General features: G+C 35.4%; 1 protein-coding gene across 7 annotated transcripts in view; it reads right to left on the bottom strand.

Moving 5' to 3' along the window:
* The window catches only part of TBC1D32 (TBC1 domain family member 32), a 176702-nt gene that overhangs the window by 84650 nt on the left and 64960 nt on the right, over nt 1-27092 (bottom strand). For all 7 annotated transcript variants that reach the window (XM_043439071.1, XM_043439077.1, XM_043439072.1 and 4 more), the window contains 4 exons: nt 24891-24978; nt 22549-22667; nt 18713-18829; nt 11911-11999 (listed from right to left, as the gene is read on the bottom strand). In XM_043439071.1, coding sequence (XP_043295006.1) covers nt 11911-11999; nt 18713-18829; nt 22549-22667; nt 24891-24978 — 413 coding nt within the window. The remainder of the gene's footprint in view (nt 1-11910; nt 12000-18712; nt 18830-22548; nt 22668-24890; nt 24979-27092) is intronic.

Below are 27092 nucleotides of genomic sequence, written 5' to 3'. Positions count from 1 at the left end.
TTCAATCAAAGGAACTATAGGCATGAAGAGACTAATGGTGGTTATCTTCAAAAGGTATGAGTTTTCCCTTAAGAGGATAATGAATATTGTTTTTATTATATTCTAATCATTCTATATAAACAGGAACTCTTTGATTAAGAGAGAATTCTAAATTGGTTATTTTAATTAGTTAGGCATCATTTTATTGTTTTCTTTCTGTTCAGTTCAGTCTCTCAGTCATGTCTGACTCTGTGATCCCATGGACTGCAGCACGCCAGGCTTCCCTATCTGTCACCAACTCCCAGAGCTTACTCAAACGTGTGTCCATCAAGTTAGTGATGCCATCCAACAATCTCACCCTCTGTCATCCCCTTCTCCTCCTGCCTTCAATCTTTCCCAGCATCAGGGTCTTTTCAAATAATTAAGTTCTTAACATCGGCTGATCAAAGTATTGGAGCTTCATCTTCAACATCAGTCTTGCCAATGAATATTCAGGATTAATTTCCCTTAGGATTGACTGTTTGATATCCTTATTGTCCAAGGGACTATCAAGAGTCTTCTCCAACACCAGAGTTAAAGGCATCAATTCTTGGCGCTCAGCCTTCTTTATGGTCCAACTCTCACATCCATACATGACTACTGGAAAAACCATAGCTTTGACTATATGGATCATCTTTGGCAAAGTAATCTCTCCGTTTTTTAAAATGCTGTCAAGGGTGGTCATAGGTTTTCTTCCAAGGAGCAATCACCTTCTAATTTAATGGCTGCAGTCACAATCTGCAGTGATTTTAGAGCCCAAGAAACTAAAGTCTCTCACTGTTTCCATTGTTTCCCCGTCTATTTGCCATGAAGTGATGGGACCAGATGTCATGATCTTCAATTTTTGAATGCTAACTTTTAAGTCAGCTTTTTCACACTCCTCTTTCAGTTCCCTCAAGAGGCTCTTTAGTTCCTCTTTGCTTTCTGCCATAAGGGTGGTGTCATCTAGCTATCTGAGGTTATTGATATTTCTCCCAGCAATCTTGATTCCAGCTTGTGCTTCATCCAGTCTGGCATTTTGCATGATGTACTCTGCATAGAAGTTTATAAGCAGGCTGACAATATACAACTTGACATACTCCTTTCCCAATTTGGAACCAGTCTGTTGGTCCATGTCCAGCTCTAACTATTGCTTCCTGACCTGCATAAAGCTATCTCAGGAGGCAAGTAAGGGGTCTGAAATTTCCATCTCTTCCACAGTTTGTTGTGATCCACACAGTCAAAAGCTTTAGCATAGTCAATGAAGCAGAAGTAGATATTTTTCTGGAATTCTGTTGCTTTTTCTATGATTCAATAGATGTCAATTTGCTCTCTGGTTTCTTTGCCTTTTCTAAATCCAGCTTGACATTCTGGAAGTTCTCAGTTCATGTACTGTTGAAGCCTTGCTTAGAGAATTTTGAGCATTACTTGCTAGCATGTGAGATGAGTGCACATGAGTTTGAACATTCTCTGGCATTAGCTTTCCTTGGGATTAGAATGAAAACTGACCTTTTCCAGTCCTGTGGCCACTGCTGAGTTTTCCAAATTTGCTGGCATATTGAGTACAGCACTTCACAGCATCACCTTTTAGGATCTGAAATAGCTCAGGTGGAATTCCATCATCTTCACTAGCTTTGTTCATAGTGATGCTTCCCTAAGGCCCACTTGACTTCACTCCAGGATATCTGGCTCTAGGTGAGTCATCACACCATCGCAGTTACCTAGGGTCATGAAGACCTACTTCTGTGTACTCTTGTCACCTCTTCCAAATATTGTTTGCTTCTTTTAGGTCCATACTGTTTCTGTCCTTTCTTGTGCCCATCTTTACATGAAATGTTCCCTTGGTATCTCTAATTATCTCTAGTCTTTCCCATTCTATTGTTTTCCTCTATTTCTTTGCATGGATCACTTAGGAAGGCTTTCTTATATCTCTTCTTGCTATTCTTAGGAACTCTCCATTCATATGGATACATCTTTCCTTTTCTCCTTTGTCTTTCACTTCTCTTCTTTTCTTAGCTAGTTGTAAGGCCTCCTCAGACAATCGTTTCGCCTTTTTGCATTTCTTTTTCTCAGGGGTGGTTTTGAGCACCGCCTCCTGTACAATGTTCAGAACCTCTGTCCACAGTCCTTCAGGCACTCTGTCTATCAGATCTAACCCTTTGACTCTCCTTGTCACTTCTACTGTATAATCATAAGGGATTTGATCTAGGTCATACCTGAAGAGTCTAATGGTTTTCTCCACTTTCTTCAATTTAAGTCTCAATTTGGCAATAAAAAGTTCATGATCTGAGGCACAGTCAGCTCCCGGTCTTGTTTTTGCTGACTGTATAGAGCTTCTCCATCTTTGGCTGCAAAGAATATAATCAATCTTATCTCGGTATTGACCATCTGGTGATGTCCATGTGTAGTCATCTCTTGTATTGCTGGAAGTGGGTGTTTGCTATGACCAGTGCGTTCTCTTGGCAAAACTCTGTTAGCCTTTGCCCTGCTTCATTTTGTACTCCAAGGCCAAACTTGCCAGTTACTACAAGGATCTCTTGACTTCCTACTTTTGCATTCCAGTTCCCTTTGATGAAAAGGACATCTTTTTCTGGTGTCAGTTCTAGAAGGTATTGTAGTTCTTCACAGAATCATTCAACTTCAGTTTCTTTGGCATTAGTGCCTGGGGCATAGACTTGAATTACTGTGATACTGAATGGTTTGCCTAGGAAACGAACAGAGATCATTCTGTCATTTTTGAGATGGCAACCAATTACTGCATTTTGGACTCTTTTGTTGACTATGAGGGCTACTTTATTTCTTCTTAGGGATTATTGCCCACAATAGTAGATACAGGGGTCATCTGAATTAAATTTGCCCATTCCAATCCATTTTAGTTCACTGACTCTTAAAATATCTATGTTCACTCTTGCCATCTTCTGTTTGACCTGAGCTGTTTAAAGATTACCTTCTTTAAGTTAACTTAATAGAATAAAATTATGTTTTTGATATATGCATTTGTATATATCCAGAATCCAAAATGTGGACAGTTTTGTGGTTATATTCCTATTTCTGATGTTAAAGAAAGATTACAAAAGAATTTTAAAATTATTTCTGATTACCAGTGTTAATAAGATTTAAGTTTAGGCAACCCACTCCATTATTCTTGCCTGGGAAATCTCATGGACAGAGGAGCCTGGCAGGCTACAGTCCACAGGGGTTGCAAAGAGTCAGACACAACAGAAGCTACCAACACAGAGAGTCAGAGCCAAAACGTCCACTGTTTTCACTCAGGCCAATCAAGGTTGCGTGGTTTTAGCCGTTAACGCCATAGGAATTTGCACAGGAATGAGCAAGTGCTGAAACCAGTGGAGGTGAGGAGTTTATGAAAGACTAGCTCAGCTACAGAAAGGTACTAGGATTAATTTTATCACAGTACCTTTAAATACTCTGTGATCATGGTGAAGGAATAAGCAGCTCAGAAAATGTAAGAACACTTTCAGAATACCAGTGACTAAATGTTGCCTGGTCCAGCTAACACATTTCACCAGATGGTTGACTCTTTACCCTGGAAAGGGGGTGTGATGAAAGATGGAATTACAAATGTACAGAATTTTATATTTCTAAATACCTTTAAGACACATGCTAGCAGACAATATACACAGGAATGGGAAAAGCAGGAAGAAACATAGCATAAAATTCCTCAAAAGAAATCATTTTGTGGATTATTAAAAACTACTAAACTTAAAAAAAAAAAAAAAATTAAGTTTACTTGGCATCTGGGTCACTGGAAAAAATAGTTTGGTGATTTGCTGTGATGGAATATTAACACGTTTCTATGTTCAAGATAACCAGACTGTTTCTAAACTGAGAAACAAATATGTATTTTTTACTTTTCAAGTAAAAGTAAAAAATTTTTTACTCTTCAAGTCATCTTCCAGGTCAAACTTTTTATAAAGAAGTTAGTTATGCAAAAAACTATTCATTATACTGTGTGTAAAATTTACTATTCATTGATGTAAAATAACTAAAATAGCAAGTGATTAATTTTAAAGGCTGTTCTTTAAATTTGGATTCTTGAGTTTTATTTTGAAGAAAATTAACAGGCCACATTAGAGTTTCAAATGAAGATGTATTATAATAGATTTTAGGAGAACTATATTAACATTTTTAACCATATTAAATTTTAATGTGTATAATTAAGAATGACTACCTAAGATTTAAGATGTTAAAAATAAGCAATTCTACAGTGAGTAACTAAAACATAATTTACAGTTTGAGATAAAGAATACTATTAATATTAATAATGATGTAACTTTTTTCTCTATAAAATACAGTTTTCATATTGAAATAAAATAGTCTAGGGAAGAGTATAACATTCCTCTAGCCTAAAGATGGCTGCTGCTTAATCACTCAGTTATGTCCGACTCTTGAGACCCCATGGACCGTAGCCTACCAGGCTCCTCTGTCCATGGGATTCTCCAGGCAAGAATACTGAAGTGGGTTGCCATTCCCTTCTCCAAAAAGATGGTTAAGAAAATCTTAAAACTGATAAACCCTGAACAACATCAAGCTGCTCATGGGATCTGACAACAAAAAGAAAAGACAACAAGAACAAAAATAAGCAAGTGGTACCAGATGAAACTGAGAAAATCAATAGAATGAAAAGACAACCTACATAATGAGAGAGAAAAAGCTGCACATCATATAGCTGAAGAGGGGCTAATATCCAAAATGTATAAAGAACTCATCCAACTCAAAAACAAGCAAAAAAATATAATTTAAAAATGGGCAGAGGGTCTAAATATACATTTTCCCAAAGACAACAGACAAATGGCCAACAGGTACATGAAAAGATGCTCAGATTCCCTAATCATCAGGGTAATGCAAATCAAAACCACAATGAGATCACCTCACACTTGTTAGAATGGCTATTATCCAAATACCAAGAAATAATGTTAGGATATGGAGAAAAGGGAACTCTTGTGCACTGTTGGTAGAAACACAAGTTGGTACAGCCACCACAGAATATAGTACAGAGGTTCCTCAAAAAATTAAAAATATAAGTATCATATGGTGTAGCAATTTTGCTCCTGTTGAAGCAAAGAAAATGAAAACACTAATTCAAAAAGATATATGTACCCCCAAGTTCATAGCAGCATTGTTTATAAAAGGCAAGTGATTAAACAAACTAAATTTCAATTGACGTATAAATGGATAAAGAAAAAATATATATATAATGAGATTATTCAGCCATACAAAATAAAATCTTTCTATTTGCAACATGAATGGACCTTGAGGACATTAGAGTAAGTGAAATAAGTCTGAAAGACAAATACGGTATGATCACTTACATGTGGAATAAAAAAAAAAACACAGTTCATACATAGAGAACAGACTGACTGCCAAAGGACAGTGGAAGGGCAAGATGGGTGAAGAGAATGTATACTACATTTCAAAGTTGCTAAGACAGTAAATCTTAAAAGTTGTCATTACAAGAAAAAAACGATTCTTATTAACTATGCATGCATGCTGATGATCTTAAGTAGACTTCTGTGTTGAAGTCTACTTCACACATTTATACACAATATATACAAGTATATTTCACAGTATATACAAGTTATCACCTGAACTATTGTCAATTACATTTCAAATTATAGACAATTATACCTCAAATTATAGAGGATAAAAACCTCACTGTGCCTTAATTAGTGTCCTTAAAAGACATGTTTAAGAAAATAATTTGCACCTAGCATATAATAAATGCACAGCTTCTTTGAAAAAGTTTCCAGGCAACTGTCTTAATCAACACAGTTAGCAAATAAATATTAACCCAATAACCAAAAAGTACTGGGCAATGAGGTGGCATGAAAGTATAAACGAAAATTATACCCCCTCAGGAAGTTTTAAGTTTTAGTCAGAGAGAAAAATAAAATTAAGTCCTTGTGAATGACCAAAAAGGCGGTGGACATCCAGGAAAATTATAAGATCAGAGTATGCTATAATACGGCTTCTTTTGGGGCTCAGCCGGTAAAGAATCTGCCTGCAATGTGGGAAAACTGGGTTTGATCCCTGGGTTGGGAAGATCCCCTGGAGAAGGGAAAGGCTACCCACTCCAGTATTCTGGCCTGGAGAATTCCATGGACTATGTAGTCCATGGGGTCGCAAAGAGTCAGACACGACTGAGTGATTTTCACTTTCACTTTATGCTATAGTAAGTCAAAGAGAAAGTAACTCATAAAGAAAGCTTTGCCTTGAAAGAGGATGATCCAAATTTTAACAAAGATGGCAAAAGTGAAGATAACATTCAAGACAAACAGGTATAGAGGCAATAATAAACACTGTGCTTGATGGAGCTAAGTCTAACCTACATTAGTTCAGGGTAAGGAAGGTAGAAAATATGAAAAATACACATAGGAAAGGTGAAGATATTATGGAGCTCCTTGAAAGCCACATAAAGTGTCTGGAATTGTCAAGTTATTTAAAATGGGATGATGGAGAGCTTTATAAAGATGCTATTCTTTTCTGCATTAATTACCTCACATTTTTCATGATCAACATTCAATTTCTCACTAGGTAGCAAGCTTAAAGAGAATGTGCATCACATCACATTTACATATTATTACATCTCCTACATATAGCGCAGAGCTATGTGTTCAAAGAGTTCAAAAATGCTGATTGTTAGGTCATTTCAAAGAGGGCTAATGGGACCAAATCTAGGAATCCTTAATGCTGTGACCAAAGACTGAGTTCTTCATTGGATATTACAGTCACTCGATGGTGCTATGCTTTCCTCATGGAAATACAAGCCACTCACAGAGGATGAGATGGTTGGATGGCATCACCGACTCAATGGACATGAGTGTGAGCAAAATCTGGGGGATGGTGAAGGACTGGGAAGCCTGCTGTGCTGCAGTCCATGGGGTCACAAAGAGTCGGACACAACTGAGCAACTTAACAACAACAACATATGCACAGTTGGCAATTTGGGAAAGTAAATATAAATGTGAATGTCTTCCAAGTTTAAAAAAAAATACTGGCTAAGTAAACAGAGAAAACTAAAAATTTTTAAGTCTTACTCTGTAGTCAAATATAAAAAGTATTGCTCATCTTAGGTCACTACAAGAAACCCAGCTTAGCTTCCTTCCCTTCCTGGGTAGAGAGGAAAATAGAGTCTCTGACTCATGAAGGTAGGTCAGGAAATGGCAGGAGTACATCCTTCTAACATAGGTGAATACAAGGAAGCTGGGAGGCCAAATCAATGAGAACATTAATGTCCTCAGCTTTTTTACAGTAAAGAGTCAATCAATACTTTATAAAAGTGAGATATAATGCTCAGACCACTTGAAATATTTTATATAATCTTTTTTCTTAACCTTAGAGGAAATGCTGGGGATATAATTACCTCTCAAGTGAAAAGACAGCTATTTGAAATTCAGCAATTCTTTCTGTCTCACTAGGGTTTCTTTTCTTTTCTATGAAATTCATTTGGAATTTTAAATGGAAACAATGATTCCATTTTTATAAACTATTTCCACATATCTATTCTTCTGTCTGTATATGCATAGAAAGACATCTAGAATGATTTTCGTCAATGTTGATAATGTCACTTTCAGAGTCAGAAGGAATTTCGTTTATTATATTTAATTACCTGCATAGGTTAATTTCTTTATAATAAAGACAAATTATTTTTTGAAATGCAAAGAAAATTAAGATGATTCAATGAGAGTCTGGTAGCTCAGAATAATGGTTCACATCGGGGATAAAAACTGGGGCATCCACTCACATACAGATGTACTAAAAGGCAAAGGCATAAGTGAATGAACTAGGGGTAGAGTATAAAGGAAAAAAGTGGATTCAGGACCAAGCCTGAGTATTCTATCAGTCAGAGGTTGCCTAGAAAATGAAGAGCAGAAACTGCAGCCATAGGAGTATGTGCTATCACAGAAGGTGAAAGAACGCTCACACAGAAAGAAATGTCCCGTTACGTCCATGTCTTGCTTACAGCAAGATGAGAATATAGAATCCACTAGATTCATCAACATAGAAGTTGCAAGTGACCTTGAGATGAACAGGATGTGCAGTTCTGACAGAGCTGTCCAAGTCAATGCCAAATCTTAAGTGGGCTGAGGAGTAAACAGAGGTGAGCAAGCGGGGACAGTTTGTGCAGATACGTTTTGCTGCAAGAGTAAAAGAAATAGGACAGTGACTGCAGAGAGATGTGATATCAAGAGAAGTTTCTTTGTGCATGTATTTTTGCTTCATTTCAGTATAAATTGGGACATGTAAAGGCAAGTCTGCACACTGTTGATGTGGAAACAAAGAGGATAGGAGAGCTAATCAAAGGAGCAACCTTCTTGAGTATTAGTTATTTACAATATAAGATTTATAAGAAGACCTTGGCAAATAAAAATTCAGAAACTTAAGTAGGATGTGATGCTACTGAAAGTGTAAATCCACATTTCCATAAGCCCCAAATTAGCCTTATCTAAGCGCTGTGGAAAACCTAAAGAAACTGTATAAAATTTATCATTATGCTAGTCTAGATTTTTGAAGTAAGGGAAAAAAATAAAGTGAATGGAAGAAAGCAATGCTAAAGGAAGAAATCAAACACATTAATAAGATGATCTACTGAAGGGAATGGTACAATCAGAAACAAACCAAAAAATTGTGGGAGTAGAAAAAATGATACAGGCAAAAATCCCAAACACAAAGAAACGGGATTTATACAATACTAAGCTATGATTTAAATCATCACCATTGGACCTCAGTGACCAATGCTAGATGGAATCAGTAGAAAAGTGAAAAAAACCTAACTTGAGATGCATAACTTAAAAACATAACTGAGTATTATAAGGATGGACCTTAAAATACAATGAAATAAACTTCCTGTCAAAGAAAAATTTGTTAAAATGAACATAAAATTAAAATATGAATTTTTCTTCAAAAAGTTGTTTGAATGCTGACATTATAAATAGCATATTACCTGGCAGCATCTAGAAGACTACAGAGATACTGGAAAAGTGAAGTTAAAATTTATTTCCTAAGCAAAAATCAAAAATAGTATAGGGCAAGTAGACAGATATAAAGAAACACTTGAAGTACTGCTACTCTATATCTATTACTAACATTTTTTATAGTGCTTTCTATGTGTCAAGCACTGGTATGCCCTTCTAATTTTTCATATGTAAGTCTCAGGGTAACTATGAGGAAATGTACAATTATCCTCCATTTTATAGATGGTAACTGAGATAGCACTTTATGTTCAGTTCAGTCGCTCAGTCGTGTCTGAATCTTTGTGACCCCATGGACTACAGCACACGAGGTCTCCCTGTCCATCACCAACTCCCAAAGTTTACTCAAACTCATGTCCATCAGGTCGGTGATGCCATCCAACTGTCTCATCCTCTGTCATCCCCCTTTCCTCCTGCCTTCCATGTTTCCCAGCATCAGGGTCTTTTCAAATGAGTCAGCTCTTCGCATCAGGTGGCCAAAGTATTGGAGTTTCAGCTTCAGCGTCAGTCTTTCCAATGAATATCCAGGACTGATTTCCTTTAGGATGGACTGGTTGAATCTTTTTTGCAGTCCAAGAGATCTCACTTTACACAACTAGTAAACAGCAGGCAGTCTGACTCCATGTTGCTAACCACTATATAGATGGTTATTACATGTATCAACAATGGAATGGCAATTTTTTTTTTCATGTAGGAGAGAATGACTCCATTTAAACATTATAAGCACATACACACACACATCAATATACTTTATCCTCAGGAGCATTTTACTTCTTGGATTGCTTTTTACATGACTTAAAATCCTACTGTTAAAAATTTAGCCAGAATACCAGAGAAAAATACTACCTCATAAAAGAAAGAAAACATACAGAAAAAAAATTCATTCAATGTATTAATAAGAAGAGGCCAAAATCTATGGTCTACAATTAGAAAACTCAGAAACATACTTGCTATGCAAAAGGAGGATCTACTGATATGATTTCCCCAGAATTCCTTATCACTGCTTGCTATGTGATTATCTGATGCTATTCACAGAAAGTTAAAATTGAGTGTGAAAACACATTTTAAGATAAAGAGCGCACTACCCAAAAAAGTGTAATAGCTGTATCTTTTTTTTCTACTTTCTTTAAACTAGAAAGTCCAAAAATGAAGCTCAGCTATTAATGAATGTAATTTTAAAAAAAGGTTTAAGACTTATATACTACCATTAGAGAATTCTAATTTTAGAAAAGTAATTGCTTTACTTCTTAGGTAGAACATTCTCACTGACCTCCTCCACCATACTTGAAAAAGCTACTTTACTAGTCGAAAGGAAATCATGAACCTAAGAAAGTGAAAATTTCTTTAATTCAGCTGCTTTTAAATGTTAAGGAGTATAAATTCAACCAGAAAATATTTAAACCTTGGGTTTAAGAGTATGATAAATATTGAGGAGCAAAATTTGGGCAATATATCATCCATTTCTAGGCCTCTTTTTAAAAAGACCATATTTTGGCAGGAATTCAACCCAATACTGAGGGAGGAAAGGAACAGGCCGAGCTGACTCCATCTTGAAAAAGAAGGAAACTCCATCTTGCACTTTCAGTGAACTTTGGACTATGTGCCTGGTAGCCACGGGGATATACCTACTGAGGAAATGGCCTCCTGGACTGATAAACACCAGGTTCCATACCGAGATTTCCTGTTGCCAGAAAAAATGTAACAATCCCCTGTGTAGTCAGTCACCTTTGTCATCTTTATGGCACCCACTGGTGGAGGCAACAGTGTGTAACCAGCTAACCCTTCTGATTATGAATCATGGCTGTAACCTGACTGTATTTCCCTTTAACACTTTCCAGGCTAGGTTTAAGGAATTTGGGGATGTAGGCTTGAGCAGTACACTTAAGATATATAAGGTTTTCACACAAGTCGGTCGGTTTCGTTAGCTAGGAGGAGACTCTGCCTTGGGCCCGCAGGTGTAATAAACTGCACTCCACTATCTGCATTGTCCTTCTGAGTGAGTTCGTTTCCCGGAACGCGTGGCTACAACTGAAGAAGGAATTCATAGGGCCTGGACTCCACCTCAGGCCTGTCCATGCTGACCATGCTCGGCCACCTCTCCAATGGACTCTGAACTCTGTGTTTAGTGCCTGTGGAAATGACAACAGAAGGATAGGACCCCCTCTGGACAGGGGAATCTTGAAGATTGTATCCAGGTTACTCATCACCTAAGAGAACACATACACTAATCACCCTTCCTCCAGACAGGCCATTTTTCTGTACCTGTCGGAGTGTAACTTCGTGCTTATTGATTATTGGCTAACTGTTTAACTGTCTGAGCAAATGGCACATGAGTGATGGGGTTATTGGGATTGTATTTACCCTTCCTTAGTTTATGTAAGTCTCAAGGAATTTGGGGTGGTGGGTTCGGACACGTACACATGGGGTATAAAAGATTTTCACAAATGCTGGATGGGGTCCTTGGCTAAGAGGAGACTCTGTCTTGGGCCCGCCGTGTAATAAACTGCACTCCACTATCTGCATTGTCCTTCTGAGTGAGTTTGTTTCCCAGAACGCGTGGCTACAACACAACAATACCAACGCAGGGAAGCCCCAGTTGACTCCTGAGAAAACTGAATAGTACACAAAATGCCTCTAATAAATCAAGCAAAAGTGATAATAATACAGAACCTAAATGCAGCAAAGGCTATAATGTAAAAATCTAACGACTATAATTTACTCTGTAATATTACAGAAGACAAATTACCTTTAAACATGCTTTAAAAATTATTCTAAATATTATAATAATTTTAAATATTATAAAATTTTAAAATATTATAAAGTTAAATATTATAAAATTATTTTAAATATTATAAATATAGAGCATATGCTCAACTATTTTTACAACACAGAAAACATCAAGTGAAATTCAGCATCTTACCTTAGACCAAAGATGTGTGATTGTTCGTAGTTGAATAAAGAACGAATCTTGGCTTCAGAATTCAAAATTATAAGTCTGTCAATAATATCCTATAAAACAGTCTTAGAGTTAGACTGTACTTGGTTGAAATCATTTAAAGAACATCAAACTGACAAATATTTAGATTTGTGCCTTACATGTGAATGTTCGGAGCTTTACATTTGAATGTAGAGAGCCATTTAAAAAAGGGATTTTTTAAAAAAATTAATAGCTGAGTCTCACCCCTAGAGACTCTAAATTAATTGGTCTGGGTATGATATGGACATTAAGATTTGTAAACATTCCTGAAATGAATCAAATGTTTAGCCAAAAAGGAGAATCATTAATTTATATCCCACTTTAGTACTGTGTGAGCAGCTTACTGTCACCAGTTAAATACTGTTTAAACTGCTAAAAATATAAACTACTTTCAAAATCAAATTTGAACTCTACAAATGTGAAGCATGAACAGTGGATTTAGTTTTACCTGGAACTATTTAAGATCTTGTTAATAGATATCTTCTTCTCATGTAAATCAGTGGTTTCCAACCCTGAACACAACCCTGTGGAACTTAAAAAAGTAAACAGCTGCCCAGGCTCTACCCCAGAGCAATTACCTCACTATTCCTGAGGGTAAGATTCTGGCATTAACATCCCTGTAAAAGCTTCCCAAAGTTGTTGCAATGGGTAACCAGTTTTTTTTTTGGTTTTTGTTTTTGTTTTATTTTTTTTATTAGTTGGAGGCTAATTACTTCACAACATTTCAGTGGTGGGTAACCAGTTTTAAAAATCACAGATGCAGAGAGAATTTAATGCCTAGGTGTCATCAGCTGTCCCAAGAAATGACAATAAAAGCCCAACACAAAATTTTGAGCATTCTCTAAAAGGCTTTCTTTCTATAATGCCTGACTTTTGTGCATATCTTTGGATTTAGGCCTAAGAAATTTATTCATAGACAAACACTCTCTCATTGCTCATTTTCCTGACCAACAAACTTGCTACATTCCATGAGTTTAAATTCAAGATACTTCTGTAACCAATATGGCAAAAGGAGGAAGGTTATACTGGGGAATAAAGTCATGTAATATTTCCTGAGGTCAATGTAGATAATAGTACAAACATATCAAATAACTTAAGAGGCCAGGAAATAAATCTGTAAGAAGGAGGAAATAATAAGACTTAAAAATCACATCTGAAAAATAATAAACAAGACATAGTAAATACAGGATTTTGAATAAACTTACAAACTGAAATGTTTACATGGAACACTTAGGAAGGCATTTACCATTCCACAGATATCTTGAAAAATGTGTAAATAATATAAGCACAAGAATTTATAATCAGCAAATATTAAATAAACTGCCTAACAATGAAGAATGTAAGAACTGCTCTCTTAAAGAATCTGTCATTGTTGTCTGCTCCTTAGCAAGTGTTGACTTAAAAACAGTCACAAGCTTAAAGTTGAGAGTTATGTTTTATTCAATGCAAATTTTTAGGACTTGAGCTCAAGAGGCAACATCTCGAGAAAACTGCTCTGGCGGGGTGGGGTGGGGTGTGAGTCAGGTTACATAGAAGTTTGCAACAAAAGGCTGGTAGTCTGAACATCTTTGTGAATTGAAGAAAACCAGATATTCCAAGTCAAGGAATTTAGCACTTTTCTTTGTATGGGAAGATACAAGAGTCTGGGCTCACAGAAATCATTCCTTTTATTAGCATCTCAGCTATCCTAGGGCCAGTATCCTGAGTTCACATCCTGAGTTCTTTAGTGCTAACCACAGGGCGTGGCTGGAGCATAATGGCTGCCTGATCTCACTAAGCTATTTTTCTCCTTCCTGAGTGCCCTCAGGGCTCAAGAACTTGCCTTTGGAGGCCCAGAATCACTGATGCCTGTGACATCCTCAAGTTTACTGATACAGCAGGAAACACTCCATTTCTCACTAGACACTCCTTGTTTCAAAACCCTACTTGACACTTCATGGCTCAAAAGTTTTAGCTCTGAATCGAAGTACTAGATACTGTAAGAATACAGGACAGAGAATGCATTTCCAATAAGCTAACTGCAGCAATCTATCAATAATAACGCGTTTTCCAGAGAACAAATGTTACAGTAAATGAATTCTTCTTCAAAGAGGATTATACTGATGGATCACCACTTAGGGAAGAAAAGGAAACTCCTGAGAAGTCTGCCTTATAGAGAAATTCAGTTCCTAAGCAAAATGGGTGTCAAGAAGGCAATGTTTCCTAAATTAAGCAGTAGCTTTCTGGTAACAAATTAGTGCAAGTAAGGCTTGGGACTCGCAAAAAGGAGTCGGAAACTGTGTACTTTTTTTTTTTTAAAGCATATTGTCTAGCTTGAGAATATGTTAAATGACCAAGCCAGAATGGAACCAAGACTGGAAAAACAAATAATATTCATGTTCTATAAATCAATATATGTTTGAGGGCCTATTGTGTTTACAGTTGTCCCAAAGCTTGTGTTTGTGCTATTTGATGCCTTTCACTTAAGGAAGGGCCAAGTAAAGGGTAAAGAACAGATCAACCATAATGCCAATATTCCCATATTGCATTATGAGGAGTGGCTTGCGACTAGTTAGTCCATGAACATCTATAAGCAAAATTCAGTCCATTAAAAGTCCTTCCTTGTACTTTTTCAAAGAAGGGAAAGTCTTAGTCCATTCTGGACACTATAATAAAATTCCATAGACTGGGTGGTTTAGAAACAACAGAAGTTTATTTCTCACATTTCTGGAGGCTGAGAAGTACAAGATCAAGTTGCCAGATTTTGCGTCTGATGAGGATCTACTTTCTAGCTCACAGACAGTTTTTGCTGTGTCCTCAGATGGCAGAAGGGGCAAGGGTCTTTTTTTTTTTTTTTTTAAGACACTATTCACCCCTTAAAGGGCTTCCCCTGTGGCTCATCTGGTAAGGAATCCACCTACAATGTGGGAGACCTGGGTAGAATCCCTGGGTTGGGAAGATCCCCTGGAGAAGGGAATTGCTACCCACTCCAGTATTTTGGCCTGGAGAATTCCATGTACTGTATAGTCCATGAGGTCACAAAGAGTCAGACCTGACTGAGCGACTTTCACTTCACTTCACTTCACCCGTTAAAGACCCCACCTCCAAATATCATCACACAGGGAATGAAGTTTCAATAAATGAATTCGGGAGTATACAAACATTCAGTCTATAGACAAGAGATAGATGAAAATGCCATTCTGACAGTGTGGTGAGCTGAATGGTAACTATCCCTGAAAAAGCACGTCTATGTTCTAATCCCCAAAATCTATGATTATTACCCTATTGAGAAAAAGGGTCTTTGCAGATGTCACTAAGAATTGAGATAAGATCATCTTGGATTAGGCAAGCAGGCCCTAAATCTAATGACTAGTGTTCTTGTAAGAAAAAGACAAAGGGATATTTAAAAAAGAAGAGGAGAAAGCCTAAACCAAAAAATGTATACAATGAGCCTGAAATATCCTATCAAATAAATCAATAAAGAAAAATACCAAATAACAAAAGGAGTCAATATACAAAGAATATTTTGACCATCTAAGCAATAGTGACTGCACTGAGTTGAAATATATGTGTAAAATCCAGAAGTTCATAATGATAATAACCATCATAAAACCTCCCTTTTACAGACTACTAGAACACAAATTCATTACTCTGCAAATTAAAATATCAAGCATTTATTTTGCTATTTCTGAAAGAACTGTATTTCAGGATTCCCTTTATTAAATAATTTCAGTTAAATATAAAAAAGAATGACAGACTAGTATCACCATTTCACATCTCTTAATGAAACAATCAGTATAATTCATAGCAAAAGTAGCCTAGTTTCTCCAATAAGTTGCATGGAAACAAAAGGGGGAAAATGTTTTAGAAAAAGACTGAAAAGGACATAATGACTGACTGCAACATGTGGACCTTGTTTGGATCATGACTTGAGAAACTGAAAAAAAACAGACATCTTTGACACAACAAAGAAAACTTCTATACAGACTACACTAGATAATAGATAATGTGAAGGAGCATGGACTGTGTATGGAGACAAAGGGAATAAGGAAATAAACAATGACTGCATCTGGCTTTCACTTTCAAAGAATCATTGTGAGGTTAACTTACGAGCTAAGACTGGGAGAAAAAACAGTTAACATATCACTGGAGTAATCTAGACAGGAAACTAAGGTCTAAACTAAGGTAATCTTAATATAAATAGATAAAGCAAATATGATCAAGTCAAAAAGGAGAGAAAAATTTATAAATAGTGAAAAATTACCAAAAAGAGGAGTCAAAAATGACTTTCCAGTGTGTAGCTCATTCAACTACGGGAATGATAATGCCATATGCTGAGATAGAAAAATAAGAAATGGAATTGATTTAAGACAGAGAAAAACCATAATATTCAGTTGTGGACCTGGTTAAATCTAAGATTTCTATGAGTTTTCCTAATGTCCATTATCTGGTAGAAATATGGGTATAGTTTTGGCAGTCAAGTAAACGACACAGTTCAGAGAGTTGTCAATGTACAACTGAAGCCACAGAACTGGATGAAATGAACCTAAAGGTGCTGAACTGTGGTGTTGGAGAAGACTCTTGAGAGTCCCTTGGACTGTAAAGAGATCAAACTAGTCAATACTAAAGGAAATCAGTCCTGAATATTCAATGGAAGTACTGATGTTAAAGCTGAAACTCCCAATACTTTGGCCACCTGATGCAAAGAGATGACTCACTGGAAAAGACCCTGATTCTGGGAAGGATTGAAGTCAGGAGAAGGGGATGACAGAAGATGAGATAGTTAGATGGCATCAGTGACTTGATGGACAAGAGTTTGAACAAGCTCCAGGAGTTGGTGATGGACAGGGAAGCCAGATGTGCTGCGGTCTATGGGGTCACAAAGAGTCAGACACAACTGAGTGACTGAACTGATTGAACCTAAAGGACGTAAGACAGCAGAAGAGAAGTCCACAGAAGAGACCACAGAAGCCGTAAGAGAACTAGAAGTAGTGCCAGGGCCACAGAAGAGAATAACAATGAGGAGGAATGAACCAACTCCACTAAATGCCACAAGGTGGTAAATTAAGTTAAATATAGGGGAAGGTTCCATTAGATTAGGGAATTACATATTTATCAGTGACTTTTGGCAGAACAATTTCAGTAGTTGGTTAGGCAAGACTCCAGATTACAGTGACTTCTAGAGTTGATACAAGAGAAATAAGTTGAGAATTCAAATATAGGCAATTTTTTCAAGATACTTTTTGGCAAAGAAAAAAAAAGAAAACTATAGGGTGATAGCTAAAAGACAACATAGATCAAGGGAGTTTTTTTGTTTTTTTAATAAGAAGAGTTTATACTTGTTTAAATGATGACTGGAAGCAGTGATTCATTTACAGGGTTAAAATGTAGTGACATTAAGAAGATGGACTATCAAAACTACATGCAGTTAAGCATTTTAAGACTACATTAAAGACAAATCCTTTACTTAAGAGGACAGGTATTTTTGACTATGCACTGTAGCACATCCACAAAAACTTGAGAATAAACACCAAAGTCATTGCTCTAGATTAAATAACAGCACATCTGTATTAATATAATACTTGTGTTCCATAACAGATTTCAATAAAGGCAATAACATTATAATTACATTAAAAACCATTCACTGGATATCTACTATCTAGTTATTACTAGATGTAAATATGACCAAGATATTCTACTTGCTTTCAGGTCCTCACAGTGTAGCAGGGAAGACAAGCAGATAAATGGTTAATTATAAAACTACTTAAGAAGTGCCAAGATACAAGTAAGTATAAGTTAAAATTGGAACACTTCAAGAATATAAAAGTTTAAAGAGAAAAATATTTTATTTGTATTTCATTCATATAAATTATCAAAAAATTTCCAAAGTACAGCAAATTCTTAAAAATAAAATGTTTAGGGTCACCAAGAATTAGAAGAATTCAAAATCTCAAAATGATATAAGGAAAACAACACACAGCACAAAGTGACCAGAAGATAAAATCAATGACTGAGATTTCAGAATTAAATGATTCCTTAATAATGCATATATACACATATTTAAATTAAATATTTATTTAAATGTATTTAAATTAAATACAAATAGGCGCTTAATTCATAAACTTAACAAAAGATGAGGAACTAAATACACTTGAATAATTAAAATAAGTTAATTTTGAAATATGAATATAAAATAAGTTTCAAATTAAAGAAATATGCATATACTGCCCTCATGGGGCAGTAATACACAGATCATTTAAAATATAAGCAGAAAACGTATTGGACTCTTTAGATACAATTTATTTCTAATTATCTTAGTCAATGAAGGAGCAATAATCGTGTGACTAATAACATGTCACCTAAAAATAATTAATACACTAACTTTTATATATGCTGGATCTCTTCCCTATTTGGGAAACCTTTCAGTTCAGTCGCTCAGTCATGTCCAACTCTTTGAGATCCCATGGACTGCAGCACGCCAGGCTTCCCTGTCTATCACCAACTCCTGGAGCTTACTCAAACTCATGTTAACCTTGTTATTTCAATAGGTGCCACCATTTTAAGCCAGCCAGGATGAAAGATTCCATTTACAAATAATTTGGAAGCTAACATTCTATAGGTAAATAAATCAAATAGGTCTTTAAATGTGATTTATTGTACTTTTTTTTTCCTGCAAAATTGCATTTTTACTACACATCTTAAAAAGTAGCACTATAACAGTGAAAGATTAAAAAAAAAAGTGAAAGATTAAAAGAAAATGACTTACAATAACACTTGTTGGGACTTCACGAAGAGAATATTCTGCTTTATTAGGAAGACTTTGATTGCCAACCAGCTCAAAAACAGCAGGATAAGATAACAGGTTCACCAGTGCTAGAAAAGACTAGGTGGGAAGAAAAAACACTGTTCAAATGGTTCATTTTTTTTCTCAATCACATCCACTGAAGAGTCATTAATGCAAATGGGAGTTTTAAAAATAAGCCTAATCAACCCATATAACTGAAATATATGCTTCTATGATAAGTACAAAATAGTTAACAACAATAATCTATGTACTGACAATGCATAAAAACTATAAGAAAATGTAACTGAAGAGTTGGAAAATGTTTTAAAATATCACATCTCTGACAGTTTGGTTCTGACAAAAATGAAATGATACATTTTTCTCATTCTTCACATTGTTATATCTGATGTATAAAAAAAGATAATACTTCAGGGCTCTGGAGCAAGATAACAAATTGTATATATTACAGCACTCAGGTCACAAGGCTATCTTCAGCCTTTAACTGTTGATACATTCACTGGAAATTCAAGTAATCTATTAATAATTACAGTTAATTAGAAAAAGCTATGGCTTTTCCTATCAAAATCAGCTCATTTTTTTCATGCAATTTTACCAAGTTAATCTCTCCATGAAAACTTTAAGCTCCTGCTCTTCTCTCACTGACAAGAATCTGTATATTTTTCTCAGGCACAGTTCATTCTTTGGATGCAGTATGCAGTGGTTGCCCATTACTAAACATCAGATCTAAAGTCCTTAGCATGACTTTCAAGGCACTTTATTGACATTTTTCTCCTCTTCAGCCTCAAAAGCCTCAATTGCCATTAAGTTTCCTCAGCCTGAAGTCATCACTGCAGTCAATCAGATCTGTCTGCAGTCTCCTTCAAGTGACTGCCACATATACAAACTTTTCTTATCCTACTAAGGAGCTCCCTCTAGCCCTCCCATTGACTCACTATGTTACTTTAGAAGCTTTGCTCATTACTAGAGAAATGCAAATCAAAACTATGATGAGATATCATCTCATACTGGTCAGAATGGCCATCGTCAAAAAGTTTACAAACAATAAATGCTGGAGAGGGTGTGGAGAAAAGGGAACAGTCTTGCACTGTTGGTGGGAATGTAAATTGATACAGCCACTATGGAAGACAGTATGGAGACTCCTTAAAAAACTAGGAATAAAGCCACTACAGGACCCAGCAATCCCACTAAGCATATACCCTGAGGAAACCAAAGACACATGTACCCCAAGGTTCACTGTGGCACTATTTACAATAGCTAGTATATGGAAGCAACCTAGATGTCCATTGACAAATCAATCAGTGAAGAAGCTGTGGTACATATATGCAATGGAATATTACTCAGCCATAAAAAGGAATCTATCTGAGTCAGTTCAAATGAAGTGGATGAACCTAGAGTCTATTAAACAGAGTGAAGTAAGTGAGAAAGAGAAAAACAAATATCATATACTAATATATATATGGAATATAGAAATATGGTGCTGATGCAATTATTTGCAGGGCAGCAGTGGAGTCACAGACATAGAAAACAGACTTATAGGCATGAGGGTGGGGGCAGTGAGTAAGCAGAGGGTGGGATCCATGAAGAGAGTAACATGGAAACTGACAATAATACATGTAAAATAGACAGCCAATGGGAATTTTCTGTATGACTCAGGGAACTCAAACCAGGGCTCTGTGACAACCTGAAGGGGTGGGATGGGGAGTGAAGTGGGGGGAAGGTTCAAAGGGAAGGGACATATGTATACCTATGGCTGATGCATGCTGATGTTTGGCAGAAGCCAGCACAATTCTGTAAAACAATTATCCTTCGACTTAAAAATCAATAAATTTTAAAAAAGGAAAGGAAAAAAAAAGAATTTTCACAAAAATCAAAACACTGAGATAATTCAAAGAATAGTTTAATTCAATTTCTCATTTAATAGATGAGAAAACTTGAGGACCAGAGAAGTGAAGTGTCCTGGTCAAAAACATATAATCAAAAAATTGAGAGCAGAACTAATTGCATTTTCTTATTTCCAGGCTAAGATTACTCACTACCAAATAAATAGCCTTCAGACTCTATACAGTATCACCCTAGCTCCACGGTCCTGACTGGTCAATAAAATTTTCTGTGGTGATGGAAATTTTATGTTCTAAACTGTATAATATGATAGTCACTAGCTACATGTGACTACAGATAAGCATTTAAGATATGATTAATGTAATTGCGACTGAATTTTTAATTTTAGTTTTAATTCAAATTTACATAGCTATGTAGGGCTATTGTCTAGCATACAGCAAAAGCAAAGCTATACAGAGAAGGAAGGAGAAATTGGACTAAAACTTTTAAATGAACCTCTTTATATATGGAAGCTACGTAATTGTTTCCTAAAATTTAAATGACAATAAAATTAAATCCCCCCCCCAAAAAAAAATCCACATATAAATGAAATCATATGGTATTTGTCTTTCTCCATCTGACTTTTTTCACTTAGTATAATACTTTCTGAGTCCATTCATGTCACAAATGTCAAGATTTCATTTTATTCTATAGCTGAGTAATATTTCATTCTATACCTATACCACATTTTCTTTATCCATTCATACACTGATGAATGAATGTTGAGTTTTATCAAAAGCTCTTTCTGTATCTACTGAGATGATGTGATTTTTATCCTTCAATTATTAACGTAGAATATCACACCAACTAATTTGCAGATACTGAACCATCCTTGAAACCCTGGGATAAATCCACTTCATCATGGTCTATGACCCTCTTAATGTATGGTTGAATTTGATTTGCTAGCATTTTATTGAGGATTTTTGCAACCACCTTCAGTGATACTGGCCTGACATATTTTTTTTTTTTCCCATAGTCTTTTGTTTCTGAATCAGGGTGATATGGGCCTCACAGACTGAATTCTGAAATATTCCTTCATCTCAAACTTGCAATAGTTTGAGAAGGAGAAGCATTAACTGTTTAAATATCTGATACAATTCACCTGTGAAGCCGTCTGATCCTGGATTTTTGTCTGTTGGGAGTCTTTTAAAAATTACTAACTCAATTTCGCTACTGGTCATCTGACTGTTCATATTTTGTATTCCTGATTCAATCTTAAAAGATGGGTAAAATCCTAGAAATATACAATTTTTTCTAGGTTGTGCACTTAATTGGCATATAATTGTCCATAGTAATATCATGATTTCTGTGATACTGGTTCTAACTTGTTTTTCATTTTCAATCTATTTGGGTCCTCTTTTTTTTGAGCAGTCTAGCTAAAGGTTTACTAATTTTGTTTATCTTTTCAAAAAATCAGCTCTTAGTTTTACTGATCTTTTCTGTTGGTTTTTCAGTCTCTATTTCTGTTTCAATTTTTATTATTTCTTTCCTTCTATTACATCGGAGTTTGTTTGTTCTTTTTCTGGTTTCACTTTTACTCTCTATTTCTGTTTTGATTTTTATTATTTCTTTCCTTCTATTAAATTTGGATTTGTTTGTTCTTTTTCTAGCTCCTTTAAGTCCACATTTATTGTTTTGTCTGATGTCTATGATGTTTATTAATTGAGAAAAATTATAGTATAAAATATAGTAGGTATATCATAAAAAAGAATGTCCTTGCAAGACAATTCCCAAGGAACACTGGTATTTCTGTCTTTTATAAGTTTATTTTTAAAACACAAAGTTAGAAATCAAAGAAAGGAGGGAAAGGACAAACTTAGGAAAGGTTGCTGGTTGTAACTGAATATAGATTAAAGTCTGGATGAAGTAATTTGAGAGATACTTAAAATCTATACATTATTAGATAAATCATTTCTTACCTTTTGACAGCTTTGGTCAATAGGGTCCACTGGAGTATATCTGGGATGGGTTACTCTAACATCATCTCTTCCACATTCCAGATTGGCCCATAATTCAGTTATAATGGCATTAATAAACCCTAAGAAGAATTTTACATCATATTTATAGTATGTTTCTTCTTTGGATTTTGATGGAAAGATATAATTATCCTTCTGATGAGACTGTTCCACAATGACAAAAGACATACTTGAATCCTGTATAAGAAACAACCTCTAACCTTGGTAGAAATTAGAGCTGATATTGTTACTATATGCTTATGATAAAACTATGTAATGACTAAATTATGTAATGACTAAACTCTCATTATTATGAAACTATGTAATGACTAAACTCTCAAAACTATTCCCCTAGGGGACTGAATTTTGAGTCCCAGTTTTTAATCCTTTAGTCAATAATCTCTCTCAGCATGTTTTCCTGAAAAAAAAAAAAAAAAGTTTACATGTTACTCTGCAAATGAGCTAACAGTGAAATGCACCCTGAAAGTCACAGTGTATGTACACGAGGAAGGAGGTATCAGGAGGCACCGTAAGCAACCGAAGAGTGTATGTGTGTTCTCTTTCTCTAACGTAACTATCCTTTTGTATTTCCATATGCTTAGAACAGTTCTCTATTTCATACAATTTTTGGTTCTATATAGTCTTCAAATTTCCCTGAGTCAGATACTACATATCTAAATGAAAATGACTACTGAGTTTGATTATCAAATTCCTTTATGAGGAATCAAAGCATATGGAAAAGTGTAAAACAGAACACCTAATCATAAAATCAGTAATTTAGCAGGAACACATTAGAGCAGAATGGGTTTCTAGTATAACAAAATATATAGGCTTTGAAATCAAGACTGCTGCTGCTACTGCTAAGTCACTTCAGTCGTGTCCGACTCTGTGCGACCCCATAGACAGCAGCCCACCAGGCTCCCCCGGTCCCTGGGATTCTCCAGGCAAGAACACTGGAGTGGGTTGCCATTTCCTTCTCCAATGCATGAAAGTGAAAAATGAAAGTGAAGTCGCTCAGTTTTGTCCGACTCTTCGCAACCCCATGGACTGCAGCCTACCAGGCTCTTCCGTCCGTGGGATTTTCCAGGCAAGAGTACTGCAGTGAGTTGCCATTGCCTTCTCCGGAAATCAAGACTATCAGGGTTCAAATTACTAATCTGCCAGCTTATTAAGTTATATATCCTTGAATCTTTTGAATTCTAACAGCATCAGTTCCCAATGTGAAAACTGAATAAGTGCTATATTTGGAGGTTGCCGTAAAGTATAAATGGAATGATATACATAGAGTTCTTAATGCAGTACCTAAGACATCATAGGAACTCAGGCAGTGTCAGTCCCTTCCTTTGTCCTATGAAAAACTGCATTTAATCCTTTCAAAGAAAGCTGGATACTATAAGGTTTAGAAGCTTAATGACTCGACCAACAGGGAAATCTGGGATTGAATCTAGTCTTCAAATGTTTCCTTTAATGTGCCCCTGAGTACTATAAATAATCTGGATTTTATTCTAAGTAAAGCAGTAAGTGGTTCGCTTAGGACAGCTTCTGCCAAGAAATATGTTTCATAATATAAGCAGTCCAAATAAGTTCAGCCGAAAAATACTTAAGATTTAGATACACCATAGAAAAATATTTTCATTTGAGGAGAGACTCAGTAGTAACCACTGAGGTTATGATTCTTCACTTCTAAGGTTTAAATATAATCACAGCATCTCTATCAGAGATTACATCTGGTTTCTGGTGCAGGGTTCAGGTAACTTTACAATACATTAAATCTTCAATGTTTGAACACCTAAAAATCCAATCTATATTAGATAATACATGCCGACTATAAACTCCAGAAACAGTGGTGAAAATTAAGTGGGTGAGAATCTTTCAAGAAAAGAAGAGAAAAGGGACTAAGAAAATGATATGCATGTGTGACAACTATTATGACTGTAAATCTTGATTCATATATAAATCACTGAAACTGAACATTAAAGCATATCAGATGTAACTATACCAAGAAAAGATGATACACTTTTGATTTATAAAATGAAGGGTTCTTAAAGCCATCAGGTATATCTTAGTTTAGGTCATTATGTACCATTGTTCTGAGCAAAGAAAAAAATTGTATATATTTTACAGAAAAAAAATTCCTAGTGGGATTTCATGGAAGAGAAAAGAAGGAAATCCCATTAACACTCTTTTACCTATGACCTAACTTGGGAAGAAGAACTTCAGAGTGAAATAGCTGATTCTTGATCATGGCAGCTGAATTTTGTATCAACTAGCTCACTTTATTTAAATTATACTTCTAAAGAGCTTACCTGAATTTTGTAGGGCTACTGCACCTGCTGCTGTTGATGCCACTTGTGTAACCAAAACTCCATAGCCAAACTTTTTATGCCTGCTGATCTAATGTAAATAAGAAACCATGAGAAGCAGGAAAACATAGCATGCTAATATTTTATTTACATTTTATATGCAGAGTTACTGATTTCTTTATTAAAATGATAGATAGTCTTTCAAGTAAGGATAACAAGAGCAGAGAAAAACTATTAACGATCAGTGAGTTAATGCTAACGAATATTTTTGACAATCTTATATCAGAACTAGGCTCTGGTACCAGCCCTAAAACTAAGAAGCTTTATGACCTTAAACAAGTCACTATGTCTCTAAGTCTCTTTATATATAAAATAAGGGACTTTGGACTAAATGAAAAGATATTCCTTCTAACTCTAATTTCTGTTATCTTACTATTTTATTCTTTAATTTGTTCTTCAATAATAAATTATCATTGATTAATCTGTATTGACTGCCAGTTTTTACACTGGGCTTGCAAATAAACAGCTTTAAAAAGAACAATGGTACCTTCTTAAAAATCATCATTTTAGAGGCAATGTGATATTTTTTCCCCAAAGGAGGAAGTTATACAAACATGCATGCACACATAATCCTCATTTAATATACATTGTAGAAAACCTGAAATAATTGCTACTTCACAGGGAATATTATACATATATTCATGGTAAAGTTCAGAAGTATCTCTTAGCAAAAATCACAATAAGGAAATAACAAAGACACTACAAAATGTTCCTCCTTCCTCAGACTTCATAGGTCAGCCTGATCTTAGCCAAAGTGTTTGACTTCTAAATAGAGCTAACCATTTAGAATTTGTATTTTTCAACATTTTATTAAAAAGATAAGCACGTTTTCATCAAATATTTAAAATATAAACTATGCATTCTGTTTTAAGGGCAAAAAAGGGGTGGGAATTAAAAGACTATGGGAAAAAAATTAGGCTTATTTCTTCAATTTTTTTGCTGCTCACATCTCTATAAATTTGCCTTCCAAATCTCATTCTCCATGTTCCTTAATATACCATCCACTAATTCAACAGTTAGATAACATAGAAGTACAGCAAAGTGTTTATCTTTTCCCACATGCCTTTTTCCATGACAGGAAGAAAAACACCTTACTCATCAATCACTCCAAATGACCCTACTGATTCAGATACTAGTAGCCATAGGGGTCTCCCAATCAAGACTAAATACTAAAAAAGAAGAAGCAAAGAAAACCTTCCAAGAAGTTACAGGGGCTTCACTAAACAAGACTTAGATTTCATGGACACTGTTAAAATCTAAGACCAGAATCTCAGTTCTAGAATTACTGCCATCAATAACTACATGTGTGAACACAGGCAGATCATTTATACCAGCTTGACTCTCAACATTATCTTCAGCAAAATTAAAGAAAGTCTAGCTGCTTTCTTACAAGATAACTCAGAATCTAAATTTTCAAAAAACATCTTGAATAATCGATATTAAAGTATTGTACTAAATTATATGGTTGTAATTTACTGAGGGAACGTCTTCTATTACAACTAAAAGCACAATACAAAGGAAGACCAGATTGCTTTAAATTTTATGAATATAAAAAAAAATAACATCTAATCCTAGGTGCATTATCACAATAGTAATAAGTTGTGTCTGAATGGTCTCAAGCATCCAAATGAGAAAGAAAAATGTCTTTGAACTGCTTGAATATTTTCAGAAATGGAAGAAAAATGAAAACTCAAATGGTTAACTAGTATACAAGGAGAAATTCAAACTCACCAACAGATCAAAACACAATTTATATAAACTTAAAAGCCTGAAAACGTCTACATTTGCTATAGTATGAATGTCTGTGTCCTGCCAAAATTCCTATGTTGAAATCCTAAGCCCCAGACGTGATGGTAGCAAGTGGGGCCTTTGGGAGGCTATTTGTGAAGGCGGAGAGTGATCATGAAAGGGATTAGTGCTCTTCTATAAAAATAAATAAATAAAAGATCCCCAAGAGGCCCCAGCCCTTTCTGCTAGACTACAAGAAGAACATCAAGAAACAGCAACTTCCAGAGATAAAAGGAAACACTTTTAAAAGCATACCTATGCTGATTCACTTCCCTGTACAGTGGAAATTGACACAACTTTGTAAAGCAACTATACTCCAATTAAAAAAAAAACCAAAGCAAACAAAAACAACAGCAA

Source organism: Cervus canadensis, chromosome 20 (assembly GCF_019320065.1).
Source record: "Cervus canadensis isolate Bull #8, Minnesota chromosome 20, ASM1932006v1, whole genome shotgun sequence".
NCBI classification, from domain to species: Eukaryota; Metazoa; Chordata; class Mammalia; order Artiodactyla; family Cervidae; genus Cervus; species Cervus canadensis.
The sequence above is the reverse complement of the archived record's forward strand: the minus strand, read 5'-3'. Positions and strand labels throughout refer to the sequence as shown.